At 47.6% G+C, this 24,615-nt stretch overlaps 2 protein-coding genes across 3 annotated transcripts; one reads left to right on the top strand and one right to left on the bottom strand.

The window, feature by feature from the left end:
- Positions 1 to 704: 704 nt before the first annotated feature.
- LOC308643230 (synaptonemal complex central element protein 2-like) lies at positions 705 to 15,452 on the top strand (the record flags this gene model as incomplete). The annotated part of the gene is made up of 4 exons (XM_081283144.1): positions 705 to 805; positions 12,714 to 12,888; positions 14,997 to 15,185; positions 15,447 to 15,452. 4 exons carry the CDS (start codon positions 705 to 707, stop codon positions 15,450 to 15,452), a joined length of 471 nt encoding a protein of 156 aa, XP_081139270.1.
- A 510-nt stretch (positions 15,453 to 15,962) lies between these two features.
- LOC308643685 (glutaryl-CoA dehydrogenase, mitochondrial) lies at positions 15,963 to 22,214 on the bottom strand. Of its 2 annotated transcripts, XM_081283760.1 has the most exons (11): positions 21,991 to 22,214; positions 21,872 to 21,907; positions 21,460 to 21,603; positions 21,224 to 21,286; positions 20,560 to 20,730; positions 19,541 to 19,670; positions 19,241 to 19,457; positions 18,663 to 18,766; positions 18,290 to 18,415; positions 17,868 to 18,028; positions 15,963 to 16,228 (listed from the first exon to the last, which is right to left on the bottom strand). In XM_081283760.1, exons 1-11 carry the CDS (start codon positions 22,079 to 22,081, stop codon positions 16,155 to 16,157), a joined length of 1,317 nt encoding a protein of 438 aa, XP_081139886.1. In that variant the 5' UTR covers positions 22,082 to 22,214; the 3' UTR covers positions 15,963 to 16,154. The 2 variants fall into 2 exon arrangements, with proteins under 2 accessions (XP_081139886.1, XP_081139887.1); XM_081283761.1 differs by lacking the exon at positions 21,872 to 21,907.
- Between the last annotated feature and the right edge of the window lie 2,401 nt (positions 22,215 to 24,615).

Genomic DNA, 24,615 nt, shown 5'->3' with positions numbered 1-24,615 from the left:
CACGTGCGCTGGGGCGTGCCGGGGGCGGGGCCGGCGCGTGCGCAGAGAGCGGGAACCTAAAGGCGGGAAAAGGATGGAGCGACCAGGAGTAGGCAGAACTGTTTTCCTTAGCGCGGGCGGAGGGCGGACTGGCAAGGAACGGCCGCGATCCCGGGCTTCCCCAGCAGAACTGATCCCGGCCACTCCTTTCCTACCATCGGGGTCGCCTCTCGCCCGGCCCGGCGCCTATTCCCCACTGACCGGCCAGGCCCCGACTGACTGACGAAGGGACGGTGACTGACGTGCAGACAGCCTTGGCCAGGACAGACTTAGGCGCGTGGCGCGCGGCAGCAGCAGGGTAGAAAGAGGCCCAGACACCCGTGCTCTGCCCCTGTTTCTTTTCTTCTTCTCCTTCTCCTACCTCTTCTCCTTCCTGGAAGGACTGGAGCCGACACACAAGCCATTTGGCAGCCCAGGCCCCACGGCGCCCCTCCCAGAGCCTGTGCCCTCACCCCGGCCCCTCCAGGTCTCTCCGCCGGGTCCCCGACCCCCCACGGCCCCCACCCCGCTGCTCCGTCCCCGCGGCACCCACCCCGCTCTGCCCGTCTCTTCCGCGGGTCCCCACCTCGCACACACGGAGGTGCCCAGGGTCGAGGCGGGGGACACGACGCCCGACGCCCAGACGCCCGCGGCCTCTCAGGCGCCGGCTGTGCCCGCAGGTGGACATGCCCCACGTAGAGTTCAAGGACCAGGAGCCGCAGGCGATGGGGGAGCACCAGCAAGGCCAGGAGCACGGCGAAGAGGAAGCTGGTGGAGGGTCAGCTAGGTGAGGAGACCCGCCCAGCGGTCCTTCGGGTCACCCGTTCCTTCCACAGGGTTCCTCCGGTGTTTGTCCTGGTGCTCTTGTTCCACAGGTGGAGGGGACATCCTCCATGTGCCAGGCACAGTTCTGGGAGCTGGGGACGCAGAATGAGCTGACCCCCTAGAGGAGGAGACAGAAAGTGCCCACTATGCATCCCTCTCCTGGGCATCCTCGGGTTTGTTCAGGATGCCCCCTCAGGTACCCAAAGCTGCACGTGCCCAAGTCCTTCGTGGAACGGTATGTTTGAGTAGAACCTACTCACATCTCCCTTGACTTTAGGTCATCTCTAGGGACTTATAATACCTAACGCAGGGACCCCCTGGAGATAGTGCAGGTTTTGGTTCTAGACCACTGCAGTAACATGAATATTGCAATAGTCACACTAATTTTTTTATTTACAGTGCATATCAGTTAGATTTATATGACATTGTAGCCTAAAAAGTGTGCAATGACATCGTGGCAGAAAAAGATAACTTGCATACTTTAATTAAAAATACTTGGGGCTATAGCTCAGTGGTAGAGCCCTTGTTTCACTGTGAAGCACTGGATTCCATCCTCAGCACCACTTAAAAAAATAAATAGATATGGGCTGGGGATATAGCTCAGGTGGTAGAGTGCTTGACTCGCATGCAAAGGGTTCAATCCTCAGCACCACACACACACACACCAAAAAAAAAAAAGAGAGAGAAACAACCTTAATCGTGCAAGGCGCTGTGGCTCATGCCTGTAATCCCAGCAGCTTGAGAGGCTGAGGCAGGAGGATCACAAGTTAAAAGCCAGCCTAAGCAACTCATTGAAACCCTGTCTCTAAATAAAATTTGTTTATAAAAATGGGCTGGGGATGTGGCTCAGTGGTTGAGTGTCCCTGAGTTCAATCCCAGTACCTTAAAAAAAAAAAAAAAAAAAACATAGACACACAATTTCTTTGAGACCCAATAAAGGGAAGTCCAATGAAATGAGATTTGCCTATAGAATTTAAATGCTATGTAAATAGTTGTCATAGTGTATTGTATTGTTTAGGTAATAATAGCAAGGGAAAAGATCTACATATTCATCAGAGATGAATTTTAAATATTTTTACTTTTTAAAAATTTTTTTTAAAGAGAGAGAAATTTTTAATATTTATTTTTCAGTTTTTCGGCGGACACAACATCTTTGTTTGTATGTGGTGCTGAGGATCGAACCCAGGCCGCAAGCATGCCAGGCGAGCGCACTACAGCTTGAGCCACATCCCCAGCCCTTTACTTTTTTTGATATTCAAAATATGTATAAAAATTTTTGTGGTGCTGGGGATCAAACCCAGGGCTTTGTGCATGAGGCAAACACTCTACCAACTGAGCTTATTCTTGGCCCTCTTGTGCTATTTTGAATTTATTTCCTTTTTTGCCTGGTTTCTGTTCTTGTGACTAAAAGGCTCAGAGGTCACTCCAGTAAAACTGGGCTGACTGGAGCTGCACAAAATAACCACAAAAGAGACATAAATATCTTTTTGTTTGGGGTCACTGTGACGGCTCCTCTGACCTTAAGGGTCCGAAGGAAGAGAGAGAGCAAGAGCAAGCGCTGACCCCTTTTATTGAGGAGAAATAATTTAAATGAGGCAAGGGGTCGGGTTTCAGGGGGCTGAGTCAATCTTCATGATGTCCACTGTCAGCAGGTTGACAGACACCTGGGTAGGCCACACCCAAGGGCACAGTAAGAGAAGGGGACACACACAAGGGGACTTCCATGGAAGATTCTATCCTAAACAGGGCAAGGGGTTATATTACAAAGGAATAGGTGAGCATAGCTTCATCCATGGGGCTGTAGCAAGACATATCCATGCACAAGACACGGACCCTCGGACTGAAGAAGGGTAGGGAAAGCTCTGCCACATTTCTGTGACTGAGTGCCTCAGCACCCAGCCGGGGAGTGTGACTCAGTCATGTGTAAAGTTGGTCTCCCACACTTTTTCTTTTTATGGTACTGGGTATCAAAGCCAGGGCATTGTCACATATGCTAGGCAAGTGCTACATCCCCAGTCCCCATTCTGAATATTTTTAATCTGTGATTGTTTGAATCCATGGATGCAAACCTGTGGATATAGGAGGGCTTACTCTATCGCAGTCAGAGTATGAGGGGTAAATGGGGAGCCAGTGATTGTGGCCAGTGTAGATCAGATTTTCAAGAAAGTTTTCATGGAGGAGGAGACGGGTGAACTTATGGGTAGGGAAGAAACTGCTCCAGGCAGAGAACAGTCACTGGAAAGGCACAGAAGGAGAACTGTGCTGGAATAGCATGAATCAAGAGGGAGGTGGTCATATGCAGACTTTGGATGTTAACTGCCTATGTGATGGTTTAGAGTAGAGGAATGACACCCTGTGACTACAGCAGGAGTCAGTAGACTATTGATAGTAAAGTTTTTAAAAAAAATATTTGTTTATTTTTTTGTGGTGCTAAGGATCCAACCCAGTGCCTCACACATGCTAGGCAAGTGCTCTGTCACTGAGCCCCAGCCCCAGCTCGATAGTAGAGTTATACTGAAATATAACCATGCTTGTTCCTGTACTTGTTGTCTGTGGCTGCTTCCTGCAGAGTTGAGCTTTTCCAACAGAGACAGCATAGGCTATAAATTTGAAAAGATTTACTGTGTAGTCCTTTTTAGCAGTTTGTCCTCTGTTGGACTAAAGTATTAAAAGGCTCCCTCTGGCTGCTGTGTAGAGAATAGATTGTGGAGGCAGGGGAACCCATGAGGAAGCAATTGGAATGATCTAGGCATAAGATGACTGTGACTTGGCCCTGAGTAGATCTATGGCAGTAGTAACTGATCAGATTCTGGATATATTTATAAGAAATCAGAACTGACAGAAATTGCTAATAGATGAGATGTGGGGTGAGAGAAAGAGAGATGTCAGTGATGGCTAAAAAATGTTTTTTCCTGCACTTTTATTAATTCATCACATATTTATTGAGGGCTGGGTTGTGGCTTAGTGGTACAGCACTTGCCTAGCATGTGTGAGGCACTGGGTTCGATTCTCAGCACCACAAATAAATAAATAAATAATAAAGGTCCATTGACAAGTAACATTTTTTTTAAAAAGTATTTATTGAAATACAATTTATCTGGCTTGGACAGACAGATACATTTCTGTATGCTTGGAATATAATAGTGAAAAAAATCAGAATTCCTACTCTCTTAGAAATTAGTTTCTTTCTCTTAGTAGTATGCTTTTTTTTTTTTTTTGTGGCTTGATAACTTATTTCTTTGTAGTGCTGAATAATATTCTCTTTCATGGATGTACCCTGGTTTGTCAATTCACCTATTGAAGGACAACTTGATCACTTCCATATTTTAGCAATCATGAATAAAGCTTCCAAAAAAGAACTCAACACTCCCAGCTCAGCCCAGATTCGGCTCCCAGATCTTTTTTTTTTTGTGTGTGTGTGTGTGTGTGTGTGTGTGTGGTGCTGGGGATTGAACCCAGGGCCCCTGTGCATGTGAGGCAAGTACTCTACCAACTAAGCTATATCCCCAGTCCCTAATTTTTTTTATTTTTATTTATTTAATTTTTAGTTGTAGATAGACACAATACCTTTATTTATCTATTTTTATGTGGTATTGAGGATTGAACCCAGCGCCTCACCTGTGCTAGGCAAGCGCTCTACCACTGAGGTACAACACCAGCCCCTGAAGTTTTCAATTTTAATGAAATACAATTTATCAGCTTTTTCTTTCATGGATTATGCTTTTGATGTTTTAGCTAAGAAGTCAACTTCAAACCCAAGGTCATCTAATCTGGAAATCCAAAACAGTCCAAATTCTGGAAAAAAAAAAAATAATTTTTTAAAATTAATTAATTAGGGCTGGGGATGTGGCTCAAGTGGTAGCGCGCTCTCCTGGCGTGCGTGCGGCCCGGGTTCGATCCTCAGCACCACATACCAACAAAGATGTTGTGTCCGCCAAGAACTAAAAAATAAATAAATATTAAAAAAAATTCTCTCTCTCTCTCTCTCTCTCTCTCTCTCTCTCTCTCTCTCTCTCTCCTCTCTCACTCTCTCTTAAAAAAAATAAATAAAATAAAATTTATTTATTTATTTATTTATTTTGCAGTGTTAGGAATGAAATTCAGGGCCTTGTATAGCCCTACTTGAAACTTCTTGAGTGTTATGTAGGCATTCCCAAAATTTTAGATTTTAGAGCATATGAAATTGGATTTTTAGATTAGGGATGCTCAACCTATAACAGCACTATTGAGATATAAGTCACATGCCATACAATTTACCTACTTGAAGTATACAATTTAATTGTTTTTAGTATATTCATAGAGCTTACAACCATAAGTTACCTTTAAAACATTTTTATTGTTCCAAAAAATAAATCTTATATTCCTTAGCTTTAACCCTTAATCCCTGCACCTACCCAGCCTGTAACTACTCATCTGCTTTCTGTGTCTGTAGAGTTGCCTGTTCTGGACATTTCATATAAACGGAATCATATACTTGTGGTCCTTTGTGACTGCCTTTTGGGGGCAGTGGTACTGGACATTGAATCCAGGACCTCAGTCATGTTAAGCAAGTGCTCTGCCACTCAGCTACATCCCCAGCTACATCTCCCAGCCCTGTGTCTGTCTTGACTTAGCACACACCTGTAATCCCAGTAGCTTGGAAGGCTGAGACAGGAGGATCGAGAGTACAAAGCCAGCCTCAGCAACCGTGAGGCACTAAGCAACTCAGTGAGACCCTGTCTCTAAATAAAATACAAAATAGGGCTGGGGATGTGGATCAGTGGTTGGGTGCCCCCGAGATAAATCCTGGTACCAAAAAAGAACCCAAAACTAAAGGACTTCATTTATCCCCCCCCCCCCAAAGTATGAGGAATTGAACTCAGGGGTTTCTACCACTGAGTACATCCCCAGTCCTTATTTTTATTTTATTTTAAAACAAAATATTTTGGGGGATGGATGTTTTAATTTCTTTTGAGTACACATATACAGCTGGCCTTCTGTATCCTCAAGTTCCATATTGGCAGTTCTGTGTCTTCAAATTCAATCACCAAGAATGGAGACTATTAGGGGAATAAATTTCATCTGTACTGAACAGGTACAGACATTTTTTCCTTATCATTTTTCTCTAAACAATACATCATAACAATTATTTGCATTAGGTATTTCAGGTATTCTAGAGATTATTTCAAGCCTACTGGAGGATTTTGTAGGTTTTGTGCAAATACTATGCCATTTATAGAAAGGACTTGAGTGTTCCCAGATTTGGTATCTGAGGGGTGTAAAACTAAGATACTGGATACCAAGGGATGAGGAGACCTGCTGGGTCAAAGAAGAGACATACTCAGGTTCCTGGTGTAAAAAAGCTGCTTTGTGGAGAGCTGGGAGCCGGTGTAAGTGGATGTGAGGAGATCAGGTTGGAGGCTCTGGCAGGGGTAGCATCTAACTGGGCAGAGGATAAGGCAAGAGGAAAGGGTTGAGTGAGGATGCCTCCGGCCACATTGTGCTGCCACCAGCTCCAGCTGTCTTCCCAAGTTAGCATGTAGTGACTTCATGTTGGGAGCTTGAAATTGGTTGTGGTGGCTGACAAACACTACAAATCAGATGGGCATGGTGGTGCACGCCTGTAATCCCAGCAACTCAGGAGGCTGAGGCAGGAGGATGACAATTTTAAGGCCAGGCTGGGCAATCTAGTGAGACCCTGTCTCAAAAAATAAAAAGGGCTGGGGATGTGGCTCAATGATAGAGTGGTAGCTGAGTCCAATCCTCAGTACCAGAAACAACAACAACAAAACTACAAATCAGGGTTCCCCTCCACCCACCCCCACAGCCAGTCACTCAGTGCATTACTTCTGCCTGCTTTCTGGCTTGTCATGGTTTCCCCGCAGGTACTGGCTTCTCTGAGGAGGCAAGAACAGAGTTCTGTGTTTCCCTTTGTTCATTGTTTGTTTTTGAGGTGTTTGAGGTGGCCAAGAACATCCACGTGAATGTATCCAGCCCAGGTAAGAAATGACAGTTGGATTATCTGACCCAGAACTCAGGGTGGGGCAGGGGCTGGATGTGACGCTGTGGGAGTCATTGTTGCAATGGCAGCTGTGGAATGAATGAGCTCACAGGGTGAGAAGAGGCTCAGAACAGGACCTGGAAGACTCCAAACAAAGCCAGCTTCCCCTATTCCTTGGTTGGAAAGCAGACCACATGGTGGAATGCTTTCTAGGTGTGTGCTGTCAGAGACCAGAGAAAGGAAAGAAATGGTTGAAGTCATCTGTTTGTTAATCTTACCACAAATATGCATGTTAAGACCAAAATCTGTGTGGTGAAGAGATGCAGACAATTGCAAATCATTTAGAGACCTCAAGGAGCACACAAGAGTTTTGGGCCAGAAACCAGATGGATTAAAATCAATGCAGAGGCCAGTTAATAGATCCAGCAGCAGATACTCAGCAACATGATTAAAATGTTAACACATTTTGGGAGAGAAAAGAAGAGGGTGAGGAACTGGCTCATCAGCTTCGATTCAAACCTTCCCCCTTCCTGGCAAGTACCTCAGCAAAACATCGCTTTGCCCAAGCGCCAGAGATTCTGTTGTGTTCCTCCTTGAATGTTTGATTAGCTTGCCTCTCCTCCTGGGACTGCCGCCCGCGGTGGTCATAAGTGGCTGGCGGATTGTTTACTTGTATATCTGTTAGAGGCCACGGAGGGAGGGCCCCACCAGCGGGTGGCTCTGGCTCACACGCCTGCCAATCACAGCTTTACCTGGAGCGAACAGATGGTCTCTTCACTTAGACCCATTTCCTGGGCCCCCTGCCAGCCTGGGCCCTGCCTGGGAACTATGTCCTAATCCTCGAAGCTGAATTAGGGACTCCTTAGAAGGACAGACATAATAGATGAGCACAGCGATGTGTTTACAGCCCCTACCCCACCACCGACCCCTGAGCAGGCCATACACACCAGGCGTGCTGTGTTGGGCTCACTTCCATTCCCTGGCCTCTGTCCAGGGTTGGGCAGCAGAAACAGGCCCAGGAACTGGGGAAGCCAGTGGAGAGGACACCATGCATTTTGTTTATTAAAGCTAATTGGTGAATGCAGGCCCAGGGAAGCCTATGATTCATTAGCATCCTGATTAATATGCAGCTGCTGAGTATTAAGAAAAATGAAATAGAAAGGACTAAATCCCCAAAGGAGAGGTTGGAAAAATAAAGAAGCTCTCGGCAGACATCTGATGCAGGCCTTTGTCCCACACAAAATTTGAATTAGTTGAATTCAAGTGATTTTTCACCATTTGCAGAGCTGCCATGAAAACCAGTTCCAGCTTCATCCCTTGAGCCTTAGAAAGGAGCATCTCGAAACTGTTAGCAGCTCAGGCAGGCTGTGAACAATTATAGAAAAAGAAACACCTGGCGGTATCATTAATTTTAACCTGAGGTCCTTAAACTCTTGAGCAATCCAGGAGAGGTTGAGACAAGGCAAACTAGGGGTGCAAGGAGGCCTGCAAACAGGAATATCAGAACCACCTCTGTCAGTGGCTCATTCACTTAGGTATCCAGCAGACATTTAGGAAGGCTTTGGGGGACTGGAAAGCAGAGATGAGCAGGATGAAGGCTGTGCCCTCCAGCTGGTATGTGCACTAAGGGGGACCAATGTACCTAAGCTATGATAGCGTTGTGACCAAGAGCAGTGGAGTGCAGGAAGGGAAGTTCCAAATGTCACTTCTGTGTGAAGGAAGCAGAAAGGGAAAGTCATCCAGGAAAAGGGTGATGGATTTGGCGAAATTGTGGAAGGTTCCAGATTGCCAGAGATGTAGTGGGCAGCAGAAAACTGTAAGGCTGGAATGAGGGTGCAGGCCCAGATGCTGGAAAGCCTCATCTGCTGTGTGAAGGAATTTAGACTTGACCTATGGCTGCTAGGAGACTACCTTAGGCTGTCAGGTAGGATTAGGAGATGGAATTGCAGTTGTGAAGGTCACTAGGGCTCAGATGAGAAATGATATGCAAAGGGTGATAATTGTGGGGAGATTCGGGTGGTGGAAATGAGAGCGTTTCAAGGATGCGGAGGAAGAGAGAAGCCAGACTCCAGGCAAAGTTGGAGTCTGAGATGCCTGGGATCAGCCCTGTGGAGAAGAAGCCTGTGGCAAGGTGAACATGTACATCATCAGGAGCTCAGGAGAGAGGCATCAACTGGGGATGGTAAACTGGGTGGGTCACCAAAGTGTGGCTGGTATTGAAAGCCATTCATTTATTCAACCCATGAGATCCTGAAGACCTGAATGAGACATGGTCCAGGAGTCCAACAGAGGCTGAGTGACACAATAGGCACTATGCACTTAAGTCAAGCCCAGGAGAACTTTATAGAGGAGCAAGTCTTTGGTGGGAAAAGGGACTGCCCAGGCACATCAGGCTACAAGCCTACCTTTGGAGAATGACAGGCTGTTCACTGTGGAGGGGCGAGTGGGAGATGAGCTGGACAGGCTACAGGGAGGAGCCATGCAGGCCTCATTACCCAGCAAGGGTTGGAACGAGGGTGTTCAAGAGGGCATGAAGGGAAGAGAGCAGAGGCCCAGGCAGGATCTGTTTCCACACAATGGGAATAATAGGGAAATATTTCAGCTGCTGCCAAGAGGTTCAGGGTGTTGCCCAGGAAGGCAGCAGTACTAAAGCTCGCTGGGAAGCCCAAGACCAGGTTCTCTCAAGTCCTCTGCTCCATTTTCGTCCTGCAAAGCATGGCCATTATTATTATTATTATTATTATTGGTACTGAGAATTGAACCCAGGGGCACTTAACCACTGAGGTACATCCCCAACCCTTTTTTGTATTTTATTTTTAGATAAATAATACAGGAGCTCACTGAGTTGCTTAGGGCCTCACTAAGTTGCTGAGGCTGGCTTTGAATTCATGATCCTCCTATCTTACCCTCCCAAGCCACTTGGATTACAGGTGTGTTCCACTGCCTGCCAGCTGTTCTCTTAAAAGCCATCCACTCTAATCTCCACATGAATCCAGATAACACAACATCAAAATGTTGAAATGCCTGTCCTGGCTCTGAATGAGTCTCTTTTGCTTACCCCTGGGAAAGAAAAGTAACTGTGGGCTCTAAGGTCAGGAACTCCTCAGTAAATTTTTGTCCCACTCCAAAATGTCTTTAAAAAAGGCACAGAAAGCGCTGTTTTACTGTGTGTTTTTCTATAGCCAACTTTGCTATAGACTCTTGTCTTATTGGAAGCACTTTCCTAGCTTGGTGAATTCATTGGCAATTTTGTCTTGCCTTGAAGGAGGATGAGCTTGCGTTGTGTGAAGCCAGGGGAGTGCCGGCTCCTTCCTTCCTGCCAACAGACAGGAAGCACTGGGTGCTGGAAGCATGGATGGAAACAGGGCACAGTCCTCTGGGATTTACAGGCATGAGGAGTGACAAATAGAAGCAGCAATATAGATTTGCAGGGGGTCATGGATTTTTCTTTTTTCTTTTTTTTTTTTTTTCAACTGGAGACTGAACCCAGGGGTACTTGACCAATGAGCTACATCCCCAGCCCTATTTATTTATTTATTGGGGATTAAACCCAGAGGTGCTTTAATTTGTTTATTTTGAGTCAGGATCTCACTAAGTTGCTTAGGGCCTAATTTGCTGAGGCTGGCATCAAATTTGTAATCCTCCTGCCTCAGCCTTCCAAGCTATATGCGCTACCACATGTAGCACATAGACAACTTTTAAGCAGGTCAAACATTGGGGTCTAGGTAGGTCTCAGAGGTCAAGTCAGGGAGCAAGTGCAAAGAAAAAGAGGCAAGAAACAATCTGGCAAGGGACACATGAGGACAAAGTCACAGCCAAAGCCTGGGTCTGGGATTTGCATGCAAATAACCACCCAGGCTCTGGATCATCAAGGTTCCACAGTGTTGTATTCTGAGCTAAAATGTGGAATTTAGGCAGGCAGGAGACTGAAAACCAAGAAAAAGTTTATGGAGAAAGCATCCAAAAATGAAGATGTATTTTCCTAAGTGCAGATACTCTTCTATTTACAATGGGGTTATGTTGTAATAAGCCCATTGTAAATTGAAAATATTGTCAGTCCAAGGCTCTGGGTTTGATCCTCAGTACCACATTACAAAAGAAAAAAAGTAAATAAAATAGAGCATTGAACCCAACTACACCTAAAAAATAAATATTTTTTAAAAAAAAGCATTGAGGGGGGGCTGGGGTTGTGGCTCATGGTAGAGCGCTCATCTAGCACGGCTGAGGCACTGGGTTCGATCCTCAACACCACATAAAAATAAAGTAAAGGTTACTGTATCCACCTACAACTAAAAAATATATTTTTAAAAATGCATTGAGGGCTAGAGACAGAGCTAGAGTTAATATTGGAGAGGCCCTGGGTTCCATCCCCAGCACCAAAAAAGAAAAAAAAAAAGGGAAAGGAAAGGAAAAGAAGGGAATGCACAGAGTGCACCTAACCTGTAGAACATCCTAGCTTGGCAACATAGCGCATGTAGAGTGTTGGTTGTTTCCCCTCGTGTTCTCTGCTGTCCTTGGCTGTAAGGTAACAATCATGAGTGGACCAACCCCAGAGTGGTGGTGAGGATGCAGAAAGACAAGGCATGTAGCTTAGTGTGGCACCTGGCAGGTGGGAAGTGCTTAAGCTAAGGGCCTGGGATGTAGCTCAGTAGTAAAGCAGTCCTGGGGTTCAATCCCCAGTACCAAAAAAATAATAAGAAATTTGTACATACACACTGTGTGTGTGTGTGTGTGTGTGTGTGTGTGTGTCTCTGGGAATGGACTCCAGTGTCTCCCATCTGCTAGACAAGTGCTCTACCACTCAGCCACACCCCACCATAAATATAACTTCTATTTTTTTTTTTTTTTTTTTTACAAACCCTTGTGTCGAGGGCTAAATATAACTTCTGTGTGTTGTGTGATACTGGAGATTGAACTCAGGAACATTCTACCACCTAACTACATCCCCAGCCCTTTCATTTATTTTATTTTGATTCAGGATCTCAATAAATTGCTGAAACAGGCCTCAAACTTGTAATCCTCCTGCCTTGGACTTCTAAGCAGCTGGGATTACAGACATGCACCACAATGTCCAGACCTGCTACCAGGGATTGAATTCAGAGGTGCTTAACCACTGAATCATATCCCTAGCCCTTCTTATTTTTTTATTTTGAGTCAGGGTCTAGCGCCACCAGGTGTGCACCACCAGGCCTGGCTTAATTATAACTATTCTTGGTGGGGGGAGTTCTGGGGTTTGAACTCAGGGGCACTTGACCACAGAATCACATCCCCAGCTCTAATTTGGGTTTTATTTAGACACAAGGTCTCACTGAGTTGCTTAGCACCTCCCTTTTGCTGAGGCTGGCTTTGAACTTGAGATCCTCCTGCCTCAGCCTCCTGAGCTGCTGGGATCATAGGCATGCATCACCTGCCCAGCTTAAAATGAAATTTTTAAAAAAGGGGCTGAGGACACAGCCAGTGATAGAACACTAGCTCTGCTTTCAATCCACACAGAACGGGGGGCGGGGCAGTTGGTGTAATAAAACAACAGCAACAGATCCTGTCTTGGAACCTTGGACATACTTAGTTTACACCTCTGGGTCTGTTTTCTTAATTATTAAATGGGCTGCCAACTCCATTCTTCAGGGCATGAATGAAATAACTTAGGGAAATTGCCAGGAATGCCTTACAGGGTCAACCACCTTAGGACTTTTCCCACTGTAGAGCTCATTCAGATAAGTCTGTCTTATCCCTCCAGTTCTGAGGCTTCATGCATGCTAAGCTCACACTGTACCACTGAGCTATATCCCCAGACCAGATCAGCCACTCTTGGGAGAGAGTCTGGGTCTGATCTCAGTTTCCTGCACTACATGAAGTCAGGTTTCTGGCCCTTGTGTGTCTCCACCTCCAGTGCCAACCGCCAGCTGCCTGTGCTGGAAGGGAAGCCAGTACCCTACTTCTCCTCTCTGGAGTCAAGCATTGATATCCTGAAGAAAAGAGCCCAGGAACTGATCGAAAACATCAACGAGAGCAGGCAAAAGGATCATGCACTCATGACCAACTTCAGGGACAGCCTCAAGATCAAGGTGACAAACTTTCCATAATGGGACTGGGGGTGTTCCTCACATAAAAGGGGAGGGAAGGCACCTTAGCTGGGCTCTGTTACATTCTAGGTACTGTGCTAGGCAATTCACACACAGTATCTCATTCTACCATTACAACACTCAAGAGATGGGACCCATTTCAGATGAGAAAAGTAAGGTTCAAAAATAAATCATCTGAGCCGGGTGCAGTGGTGCACGCCTGTAATCCCAGCATCTGGGAGGCTGAGACAGGAGGATCATGAGTTCAAAGCCAGCCTTAGCAATGGTGAGGTGCTAAGCAGCTCAGTAAGACCCTGTCTCTAAATGAAATGCAAAATAGGGCTGCGGGGCTGGGGATGTGGCTCAAGTGGTAGCATGCTCGCCTGGCATGCATGCAGCCCGGGGTTCGATCCTCAGCACTACATACAAACAAAGATATTGTGTCTGCCGAAAACTAAAAAATATTAAAAAATTCTCTCTCTCTCTCTCTCTCTCTCTCTCTCTTTAAAAAAAAAATAGGGCTGGGGATGTGACCCAGTGGTTGGTGCCCGAGTTCAATCCCAGATACCCTCTCAAAAAAAAAAAAAAAAATACAAAATAGAGCTGGAGATGTGGCTCAGAGGCCAAATATGCCTGGGTTCAATCCCTGGTACCCCAATAAATAAGTGATTTGGGCTGGGGGTGTGGCTCAGTAGTAGAGCACCTACCTAGCATACATGAGGCCCTAGGTTTGATCCTCAGCACCATCAAATTAAGAAAAAAAATTTAAAAGAAAATAAAAGGCTTAGTTGGTAGAACTCTTACCTAGCATGCGCAAGACCCTGGGCTCAATCCCCAGCATCACCAAAAATATAAAAAAAAAGTAAAAATGATTTGCCCTAGTGAGGGAACCAGGTCCATCTGCCAAACCCAGCCTCTCACCTCACACAAATGTGAACAGCAGCAGGAATAGGAACCATTAATAGCTCATAATAGGAACCTTTGATAGCTCATCACACCTGTGTGCTCTGGAAGTTGTCAGTGGTTTGTGACAGGACAGAGGTTCCCCCAACACTCCTGGGGTTTATGTCTGACACAGCCTGATGTTATGCTCAGGTCTGACATTAATGGTTGTGCCTCTTGAGAATTACAGTAGGCAGAGCCCATGAACTTGCAGTGCTCCTGGGTCCCTTAGTCAGACCTTTTTATTTTCAAATTCCATCTAGTCGGGCTGGGGATGTGGCTCAAGCGGTAGCGCACTCACCTGACATGCGTGCAGCCCGAGTTTGATCCTCAACATCACATACAACAAAGATGTTGTGTCCGCCGAAAACTAAAAACAAATATTAAAATTCTCTCTCTCTCTGTTAAAAAAAAATTCCATCTAGTCATTCTTTGGTATCTACAGTAGGATTTATTCCAGGATCCCCAAAATATACCAAAATGTATGGATGTTCAAGTCTCTTATATCAAATAGTGGAACAATTTTATAGAACCTGCACACATCCTCCTATCAACTTCACATCATCCCTAGATGACTGTTAATATTGAATACAATGTAAATGCCATGTAAAGAGTTGTTATACTCTAATGTTTAGGGAATAATGACAAGAAAAAGTCTGTACATGTTCAGTACAGATGTAATTGTTCAAATATTTTAAAATTTTTTGTCGTTGTAGATGGAGAGAATGGCTTTATTTTATTTGTTTATTTTTATGCAGTGCTGAGGACTGAATCCAGTGCCTCATGCATACTAGGCAAGTGCTCTACCACTGAGCTATGGCCTCAGCCCCTTGTTCAAATATTTTTGATCCATGGAGTGAATCCCTGGATGTGGAACTAGCAGGTGCGAAGGGCTGACCGTACCTACTCTTGTTTGCAGTGGTAGAGATGGAACCCAAGGCTCCTGAGTGCTAGGCAAGTGCTTGACCACTGAGCTGTTACCCCAGCTATTACCTGTACTTTAGCATTTTGTTTTAAAAAATGAAAAATTTAATATGTAGGCAATTTTACTTCTATCACTGGAATTCTTTGTACCATTTTAATAAATTGCAGAATTCTAAAAGACTCACTTAGAACAGATGTATAGTATGCTGCTTGTTTGATTTTCTAAGAACACTTTTCTTTTAAAGGTCACCGATCTGACAGAGAAGTTAGAGGAGAGAATGTACCAGGTTTACAACCACCACAGCAGGATCATCCAGGAGAGGCTCCAAGAGTTTACCCAGAAAATGGCAAAGATCAGCAATCTGGAAACAGAGCTCAAAGAAGTCTGCCACACTGTAGAGTCCGTGTACAAAGACCTGTGTGTCCAGCCTGAGGTGGGAGTGACATCCTCACAGGGTGGGGCTGGGGGCTGTCCTGAGGAAGGGGACTTGTAATGGCTAAACTGGGAGTGAATGCGGACAGGAATCCACTGCCTAGCCCTAACAACAGGGCCACACACCCTACAGAACCCTGTGGCCCCCAAAACAGTGTGTCCAAGCTGAGAAACCAAACCACTGTCACTTCTCATCACTGTGTGGCTACAGAAAGGACAAAGTGTAATCCTGCCAGTCAGCAACTGTTCCCTCTACCCACAGCGCTGAGCCCTGCAGCCTGGCATATGCCCTGGGGCCTAGGAAGTGCCTCATCCAAGTTTATTTATTACAGCAGAGCCCAGACTCAGAAATGGGCCAGGCCACTCCAGTGCAAGGTCCCCGCCCTGTTCCAACAATTCAAAGCCCCCAGCTTTGTTGCCCTCTCCCCTGAGAAACTCCCCAAACTTCTTTGCAGTGGTTACCAGTAAAATTGGCCGAACACTGTGGGGTCAGCTATGCAGGCTCTTTATTCTCCTTTCCCTTGTTCTGCTCCAGTATCCAACATAAATAAGGCACTGCCCCGGGATGGGAGGGTAGGAAGGCACAGTGAGCCCCGATACACCCTCTTGGGGTCTGGGGTTTGCTCAGGGCAACTCAAGGTTGGACTTGATGAAGTTGCTACAGAGTCATTCTCCTCCTCCCTGCTCCACCCCATCAGGAGAAGCTTCTGTCTTAAGGTAAATGGAATCTGACCTCATCCACAGTTAAAAGTGGATCGAGAAACACTGAGAATCCCATCTTCTTTTTAAGAAACACTTCTGGATGATTTCCAAAGGGAAACTTTGATATTTAAAAATCAGTATGTCAGTAGTTCCCATCATACAAGTTGGGTCCATTTACCACCATCTACAGCACAGTGGTCCCAGGGTTCAGCCAAACATCTCTCCAGGAAGGGGCTTCAGAGCATCCAGGTCCTCCAATGAAGTGGGTTCACTTGCCAACTGTAAACGCCTGAATTCCTGTGATTGCTCTTCCAAGGATCAGAGCGTGAATGTCATGTGTACCTGGACGAGATTAATAAAGAGTGGGCTTGGAGTCTTAGAACCTGTGACTTCCTTTTAAAGTTAGTTTTCATGTCCCCCTAGGTCACAATTCCAGAAGAACAGACCTACAGAGATGATGAATGCTAACCACTGCTGGGAGATTCACTTACATCTTAGTGACAGCCACCAAGAGGCTATTGTTAGGCCAAGCAGAGAAGATTGTTTTTCACAGTTCTGTAATATAACTTGGCCAGAAAAATAAAAAGATAACTCAAGTTCCTTGTGCTAGATCCAGTAATGCAGCAAGTCTAGCCCTCGCTATGGGCCCAGCCTTAGTGCTCCCCACTCTTGGCAAATTCGCCCCACCCCACACGATACCCCAGTTGATTAAACATTTGATTTTCAATCCAGCCATGCTTCCCATGACAGAGGCTGAGCCTTTTGGCTATGTGAAAATACGACTCTTTCCCATCCCAGGAGGGACAGGAAAGCAAATATCAGAAAGCAGTCACTCGTCCAGGCTAATCCCCCAGCCTGAAGCTGTTCCTCCTAGAGTGGCCCACATGACCTTCCCCAGCTTTCAGCAGGCAGAGGCAGAGACTAGGCCTCCCTTTTACAGAGTCGAATCACACTGTTGACTTCCCAAAGCCCACTTCTGACCCTCCCCTCTGCTGTGTAAGATCCTGTGCAGGTCCCTCTGCTTATCCTCAGGGTCATCCTCACACTGTGGGATCCCCCACCCTTGCCTGACAGAAACAATATGTGGGGCTGCAGGACCTCCCCTTGGTTCCTTAGTCCTGGGGGTGAGTAGGGAAGACATTCACTCCCACACATGCCATCTCTTCTGTCTAAAAGCTTCTCGGCGTGGGGAACTCTATTTCTACATGGCTTGTAATGGACTGTGCTTTTTTTTCCATTTGTTTGTTTATTTATTGGTTCTGGGGTTTAGTGTCCAGGGGCACTCAACTACTGAGGCACATCCCCAGCCCTTTTTGGTATTCTGTTTAGAGACAGGGCCTTGCTGAGTTGCTTAGCACCTCACTAAATTGCTAAGGCTGGCTTCGAACTTATGAGCCTCCTGCTTCAGCCTCTGGAGCTGCTGGGATTACAGGCATGCACCACCACACCCAGCCCTTTTTTTTTTCCTTTTCAATTATCTTTTCTTTACATCTGTCTTCCCACCGAGTCAGGAGTCCAGGACCCAGTGTGAGCAATATCCAGTTGCAAGGTGCAAACATCACAGTCTACAAATGACTTTTCTTTATCTCTGAACATAAAGTAGAATGGTGATTCCTGTATGTTGCTTCACCCTCTCTCCCTTGCACCCCCAGCCCTTGGGGACTGCCCTCACTCTGGGGATGCCTGTGGAGGCTGTCCCTCAGTCTGAGGAACACCCTTCTCCTTAGCACAATGGGAGAAGGGGCCAGAAGTCCACATAGGGCCTGCTGGGACCTCGATGCCATGCAGTGAGTGTGTGGAGCATTTCATTTTCACCAGGCCACATGAGCAACTTTGGATGAGAGACAGAGGCCTGTGACTTGACCCCCGTCACACTGCCACTTGCTGATAGCTGGAGTAGGATGCAAACATATTGTCCCAAGACACTGAAAAGGCCACTGTGACACCCCACCCCTGTCCCAACCAAGGGTCCAGCCCCTACCTTCATAGGTGTTCACAGCCTCCAGGTTCATGGCATGCCGGATCACATGATATTCATCAGAAATCCCATTCCCCCCAAGCATGTCTCGGGCCTGGCGGGCAATATCCAGGGCTTTCCCACAGTTATTCCTCTTCAGCAGGGAGACCATTTCCGGGGTGGCCCTGGAAGTGGCACATACATGTAACAAGCAACAGATACAAAGAACTGATGCCCTGAGCAAACCCAGCCAGTGGGAGGGTGGACTCCCTAGTGTAGCCACCAAGCTCCCAATAAGAGACCAAGGCCATTCCTGGCCCAGTCCATGAAGGCCAAGAGAAAGAGAAGCATGGGTTCCTGGAACTATTAGGGAGAAAGGGCCTTCTCCCCAGGAGGGGCACAGAGTCCTCCCACCATAGCTGCCTCCCCCAATTTGAGGCCCCTACTTGTCCTGATCCTTCAAGCGGCCAAGCTGCAGGCAGGCATGGAGGCCCAGTGTGATCTCAGTGAGCATGTCTGCCAGCTTCTTCTGAATTAGTTGGTTCCTGGCCAATGGTACACCAAACTGGATCCTGAACAGGTAAGATCAGGTAAGGGCTGGAGGGATTCCCACTCCCTGGTCTCATCCCAAGGCCCCACTGTTCCAGGAAGCCCACCTGTCCCTGGAGCTCACCATGGCCCAGCTGTGGACTCAGCCCTTCACTGCACAGAAGGAATTCACAGAGAAGGGCAGGAACTGGAGAATCACCACTGGGTACAAGATGAATCTCAAGACCCCTCACACCCCTAGGAATCTCACAGCATAAATGCCATACACACCTGTCCAGGGTGTACTGCCGGGCCGTGTGCAGACAGAACTCGGCGGCTCCCAGCACGCCCCACGTGATGCCATATCGGGCATTGTTGAGGCAGCCGAAGGCACCCTGTAGGGTTGAGGGTGGTGGGGCTGAGAGCCTATGCAGAACCAACTCTGAAGCAGAGGAAAACTCCCTCCCAGACACCCCAGACAGGGACCCAGCAGCCATTTAATCACACAGGGCCCTGGCAGCAAAGCTCCGGTGCAGCAGGCCTGGCCCGGTGCCTGCCCACTCTGGATCTGTGCACTCCTACCCAGCCTGGGACCTGGATTCAGAGCTCAGACCTAGGAGGCTGGCGTAAGGAGACTGAAAGATGACCATGACTGCGAGGCTTAGGCTGGTGCAGGCCCGCAGGTATCCTGGGCAGAACCAAGATAAGCAAGACGGTCAGCCAAAAAGGACATTATCACATTAGTGAGTCAGTTTGACCTCATTTTATGCTCTATAAGCACAGGGACAGTGTGTGTGTTCAATCCTTGCCTGAGAAAGGTGAACCAGAAGGTGACCTGACACCAGTTTACCCAAGTGTCCACTACTCACCGCCAGGCCAGACACATTGGGCAGCAGGTTCTCCTCTGGCACCTCCACACCATCCATGATGATCATGCCTGTGGCAGAAGCCCGCAGCGAGAACTTGCCTTCAATCTTGGGGGCTGAGAGGCCCCGCATTCCCTTCTCCAGAAGGAAGCCCCGAATGCGGTTGTCTTCACACCGAGCCCACACTACAAACAAGTCAGCCACAGGGGAATTGGTAATCCTAGGGACAGGACAGTCAGTAAGAGGACTGGTTGCTGACCCCCTGCCCTATCCACCTGCCTGCCCAACACCCAGGCCTCTCACCAGGTCTTGGTCCCACTGAGAGTATAGCTCTTGTTAGATGGGTTATGGTGGGCCTTGGTCTCCATGCTGCCAGGGTCACTCCCATGGTTGGGCTCTGTGAGCCCGAAGCAGCCCAGAAGCTCCCCTTTGGCTGCAGGCACAAAACAGAGTCACAGGGCTGCTGAGCCAACATTCACCCTCTCAAACAAAAATTACCAGTTTCCCCACTGAGCCAGGCTCCTTGACCAAGGTGGGTCAGGCCCTGCCTTGCCAGCACTCCCAGGCAGTAGAAGAAATGGTTCTCCCAGGCCATCATCACAATGCCATGCTGGAGAATGGGCCCCAGGGAATCAGGAAGGAGTGGTGAGTGTCCTGAAGGCACAGAGAAGTTACACAGGAGGAGAGTGTGAGGAAGACAGATCCTGGCAGAGGAATGGGATGGGCAAGGGCCCAGGGGTACCTTTGAAGAATCCCAAGCAGCTGAGCCTGGCTGAGGAGGAGCAATTGAGAGAGTGGCCAGAAATTAGGTGGAAATGTGAGCAGAGGCCGGGTATATGCAGGGGGTCTCATGGACATGGTTAGAAAGTTAAGACTTTACACTGTGGTCTGGGATTTGGAACACAGAAAGCAAATCAGGAGACAAGACAGATCTAAGAGGAGATGGTCAAGACTGGTGAGTGATCTGGTATCCAAGTGATCCCAGAGCCTTGTCAGAGAGACTCAGGTGGTCAATGGTGCCATTTCTTTCTTTTGCTGTACTAGAAATTGAATCCAGAGCCTCCCACATGCTAGGCAAGCACTCTACCACTGAGCTACATCCCTAACCTTTTGATTTTTTACTTTTGAGACAGGGTCTCACTAAGTTGCCCATTGGCCTTGACTTTAGGCTCCTTCTGCCTCAGCCTCCCAGAATTATCAGGTGTGTGCCACCACAACCAGATGGTACAATCACTGAGATGGGGAAAGAGGTAGGCCACATTTCTGCATTCCAGATCACAGGGTCTGTCTTCCTTCCACCAGCCCCACAGATAGCCACTCACCCAACCGGGGCAGGTACTTCTGCCGCTGCTCCTCATTGCCATAGGCATAGATAGGTTGCATTACAAGGGAGGACTGGACGCTCATCATGGACCTGTAGCCGCTGTCTACCCGCTCCAACTCTCGGGCCAAGAGCCCATAGGCCACAGATGAGACCCCAGCACAGCCATATCCTGGGGGCATGAGGAAGAGCAGGTAGGATAAGAAAGGCCAAATCGGGGCTGGGGATGTGGCTCAAGAGGTACCGCGCTCGCCTGGCATGCGTGCGGCCCGGGTTCGATCCTCAGCACCACATACCAACAAAGATGTTGTGTCCGCCGAGAACTAAAAATAAATATTAAAAATTCTCTTCTCTCTCTCTCCTCTCTCACTCTCTCTTTAAAAAAAAAAAAAAAAAAAAAAAAAAAAAGAAAGAAAGAAAGGCCAAATCCCAGTCCAGCCAGGACAAGGGACTTCTGGGACCCAAGAGAGAATGCTACATCTGGGCACCCAAGGAAGCAGGCAGGGAGCTGGCTGTAGTTGGGGGTTTACTCATCTCTTCCCACAGCTGCTTTCGAAAAGAGGGATAACCAATCCCATTTTAGATCAAGAAACTGTGGCTCATGGAAAGGAAGGACTATGGGACAAAGTGAGGTCTACAAAGTACAGAGAGAAATTTGTCCCTACCTTTGATGGTAGGTCCCAGAACACCCAGCTCCCCCATCTCATTGACGATCTCCCGATGAAAAACTGTGAAGGGACAGATAGATGTCTGAGTTCAGGCCCAGCTGTGGTCCTCTGCAGGCCACAGGTCCAGAGACAGAAGAGCCCAGATACTAGAGCAAGCAGAGCCGGTATAAATGGCAGAGGATAGAGTTTCAGTGAGGAAGGGATCCCAGGGTGCCCACCGGACCACTAGGCACCTTCATTGCGATTGGCCAGCAGGATTCGAGGCATAAGACGCTCCTGGCAGTAGGTGCGGAAGGTGTCCCTGATGAGGATCTCATCTGCTGTCAGCTGCTCCTCCAGCACCAGCGGGTCACGCCAGTCAAACTCAGGACGAGAGGCTGGAGTGGGTTGGGAATTGATTCAGCCTGGCCCACCCCTTCACCCCTAACTCGCTCCTTGAGGATGTGGGCTGCAAACAGGACTGACAAAAGTGACCATTCTCCGATCCTGAAGGATCAGTGCACCCATAATCTTAGCGCCTTTGACCCTGAGCATGCCCCTGCCTCCCCTCCTGGGCAGCCCTCGGATTCAGGGGCAGAGTCCACCTGGGGCAGGCAGATAGCTGGACAGGGGCGGAAGAACAACAGTGTGGCTAAAGATCCTTACATGTGGCCGGTTGACTCTGTGTCCTCCCTCCTTTCTCTGCAAACACACAACGTAAAAGTTACATAGGAAACGCTCCCGAACCCCCAATTCTTCCTTCCCCATCCCACCCGGACACTGACCAGTGTGCACAGCCGCCGAGCCCCACGTGCGCAGGACGCGCAGGCGGGGCCAGCGGCTCAGCAACCGCAGGGAGACGCCCTTCAGGGCCATGAAATCAGCAAGGGGCAAGCGATGCCAAGACGGCCACCTGGAAGAGCGGAGGCGTGAGGCCTAAAGGCTCCCACCAGCGAAGTTGGCCCCTAGTGTACCCAGTGCCTCCAGCTCCCTGGAGGTCGCAAATCAACTGACCAAAGCTTTTGACCTCAGCCGCAGGTGGGCGGAGCCGACACAGAACGGGTTTTCCCATTGGTTCCTCTTAGACACGGCTCCTCCGTGGCTCTGCCTTTTAAAGGGGCTACGGCCGCCCTCCGGGTGGAAGCAGGCGCGCCCAGGTCTAGGCAGGTTGGCCGTTTTAAGAAGCGGAACAGGGAAGGGGCGGAAGGCGAGTGCGCCAAGCCGATTGGCCAGTAGTATTCGTGTTCTGATTGGCCCCAGATGCAGGGGGCGTGTGCGGAGGGATTCCCGGAGTCGAATAAAGAAACTTTGGCACAAGGGGAGAAAGTCTTGGAACTCCCGTGGAGGGGAAGGTGGCCTGCGAGTGGGAGACCCTAGCCCAACTGTCTGCCAATCTATCCCAGGAAACACGTGTAGCTACGTGTGGGAGATCTTGTGTGACTCTGTGCGTCTGCTATGATTGTGCCTGAGTGTGCCATCTGTATGTAGGTGGGACTGACTGTATGCATGTTTGTGGCGTTCTGAGACTTGGGATGGTGCATTTGGATTCTGCCTTACAGGCTGTGTGTATGGGATTGTGTTTCTCTGGAAATTTGTGTGATATTGTAACTGTGCGTTTCTGTGATTGTTTCTGCATTGGTGTATATTCTGTGGAATTGATTGTGCTTTTCTCTCGTATGATTCTGCTTATATTCTGTGGTTGTAATTGTAATTGTGTGTAGGTATCCTATTAATAGTTGGCTTTACAAATACGTTTGTGTGCGCGCTCGTGCATATATATATATATATATATATATATGCACATCCTCAGCCCTTTATTTTTTAATTCTGAGAAAAGCTCTCATTAAATTAATTAAGCATTGCTAAATTGCTGAAGCTGGACTTGAACTTGTGAACCTCTAATCTCAGCCTCCTGAGTCACTGTGCCTGGCCTGTGGACATGTGATTCTGAGATGACCAGAATCTGTATATGATTGTGTCAGAGTGATTACGATAATGCTTGTGTCATGTCCGTGGGTTTTTATGTCTCAGTTGACTGGGGGTTGTGTCCAGGTGTAAACTCTCTGTGACTGTGCCTGTCAGTGTAGTGTAGCTGAATGTCTTTGTGCTTTCTTGTCTGTGTACAAGCTTTTGCAGTGATATTCTGTGTGATTGTGTGTGTGAGACTCAGTGGTTTTCTTTTCAGGTGTGGCTGTTATCTTTGGGGTTTGTTTGTTTGGTGGTGGGGATTGAACCCACACCCTCATGAATGCTAAACACTTACTCTACCACTGAGCAACACCCCTGCCCTTATTTCTGTGATCATATGACCGCTATTTGTGTATTAATCTGTGGTTGTGTATCTGTATGCATCTGTGTGATTCGATCTGTATGCCGTTTTGTGTGGTTATGTGCCCAGGTGTGATACATCTGTGCCTAAGTGAGCAGCTGCACTCATTAGGTCTCTTTTGTTGTTGTTGTGCTACGGATTGAACCCAGAGCTGTGTGCATTCGAGTCAAGCACTCTACCAACTGAGCTATATCCACAGCCTACTAGGTCTCTTTAAGGAGCATTTGTGTATAGGTATAATGTCATGCATTTGAATCTGGGAATTGAGTGCCTGACCATGTCCTCTGTCTTACAGTTACACATCTACTGTGACTTGCCTGTTTACCAACTGAAGAAAGCCCAGAAAGCAGGAGGGCCTTGCTCAGTGTCACAGTGGGTCTAACCAGGGCCCTTGCCATCCACATTGACACTCTAGAGAGTGATGTTATTTGGTGGGCCCTGCTTCTCACATCATCTCTGACTTAGTGTGGGATTGTGTCTGAATGTGATCATTGGCCTGCCTATCCCTAAGTGTCTGGGGCCTAAGACCCCCTGGACCCTCTCACCTTCTGGGCCCTTCTCACTCTTTTTTTTTTTTAGAATTTTTTAAATATTTATTTATTTATTTTAAATATTTATTTATTTTTTGTTTTCGGCGGACACAGCATCTTTGTTGGTATGTGGTGCTGAGGATCGAACCCGGGCCGCACGCATGCCAGGCGAGCGTGCTACCTCTTGAGCCACATCCCCAGCCCCTTTAATATTTATTTTTTAGTTTTCGGTGGACACAACATCCATATATATATATATATATATATATATATATATATATATATAACACAATATCTTTATTTATTTATTTATTTTTTTGTGGTGCTGAGGATCAAACCCAGTGCCTCACACATGCTAGGCAAGCGCCCTACCACTGAGCCACCACCCCAGCCCCATGGACACAACATCTTTTTATTTTATTTTTATGTGGTTCTGAGGATCGAACCCAGCGCCCTGTGCATGCCAGGCGAGCACATTACCACTTGTGCCACATCCCCAGCCCCCTTCTCACTCTTAATATCCAAATAAAATGGTTCCAGTCCTTCTTCCC

Source organism: Spermophilus citellus, assembly GCF_964194105.1.
Source record: "Spermophilus citellus genome assembly, chromosome: 3".
Classification (NCBI taxonomy): Eukaryota; Metazoa; Chordata; class Mammalia; order Rodentia; family Sciuridae; genus Spermophilus; species Spermophilus citellus.
The sequence above is the reverse complement of the archived record's forward strand: the minus strand, read 5'-3'. Positions and strand labels throughout refer to the sequence as shown.

What these genes read in the sequence shown, in the direction of transcription:
- LOC308643685 (XM_081283760.1), bottom strand. Translation starts at nt 22,081, where the DNA reads ATGGCCCTGAAGGGCGTCTCCCTGCGGTTGCTGAGCCGCTGGCCCCGC. An exon ending in CCAATGTGTCTGGCCTGGCG is followed by an intron (nt 18,767 to 19,240) that starts GTGAGTAGTGGA and finishes TCAACCCTACAG; the next exon opens with GGTGCCTTCGGCTGCCTCAA. An exon ending in CGGCAGTACACCCTGGACAG is followed by an intron (nt 18,416 to 18,662) that starts GTGTGTATGGCA and finishes TTACCTGTTCAG; the next exon opens with GATCCAGTTTGGTGTACCAT.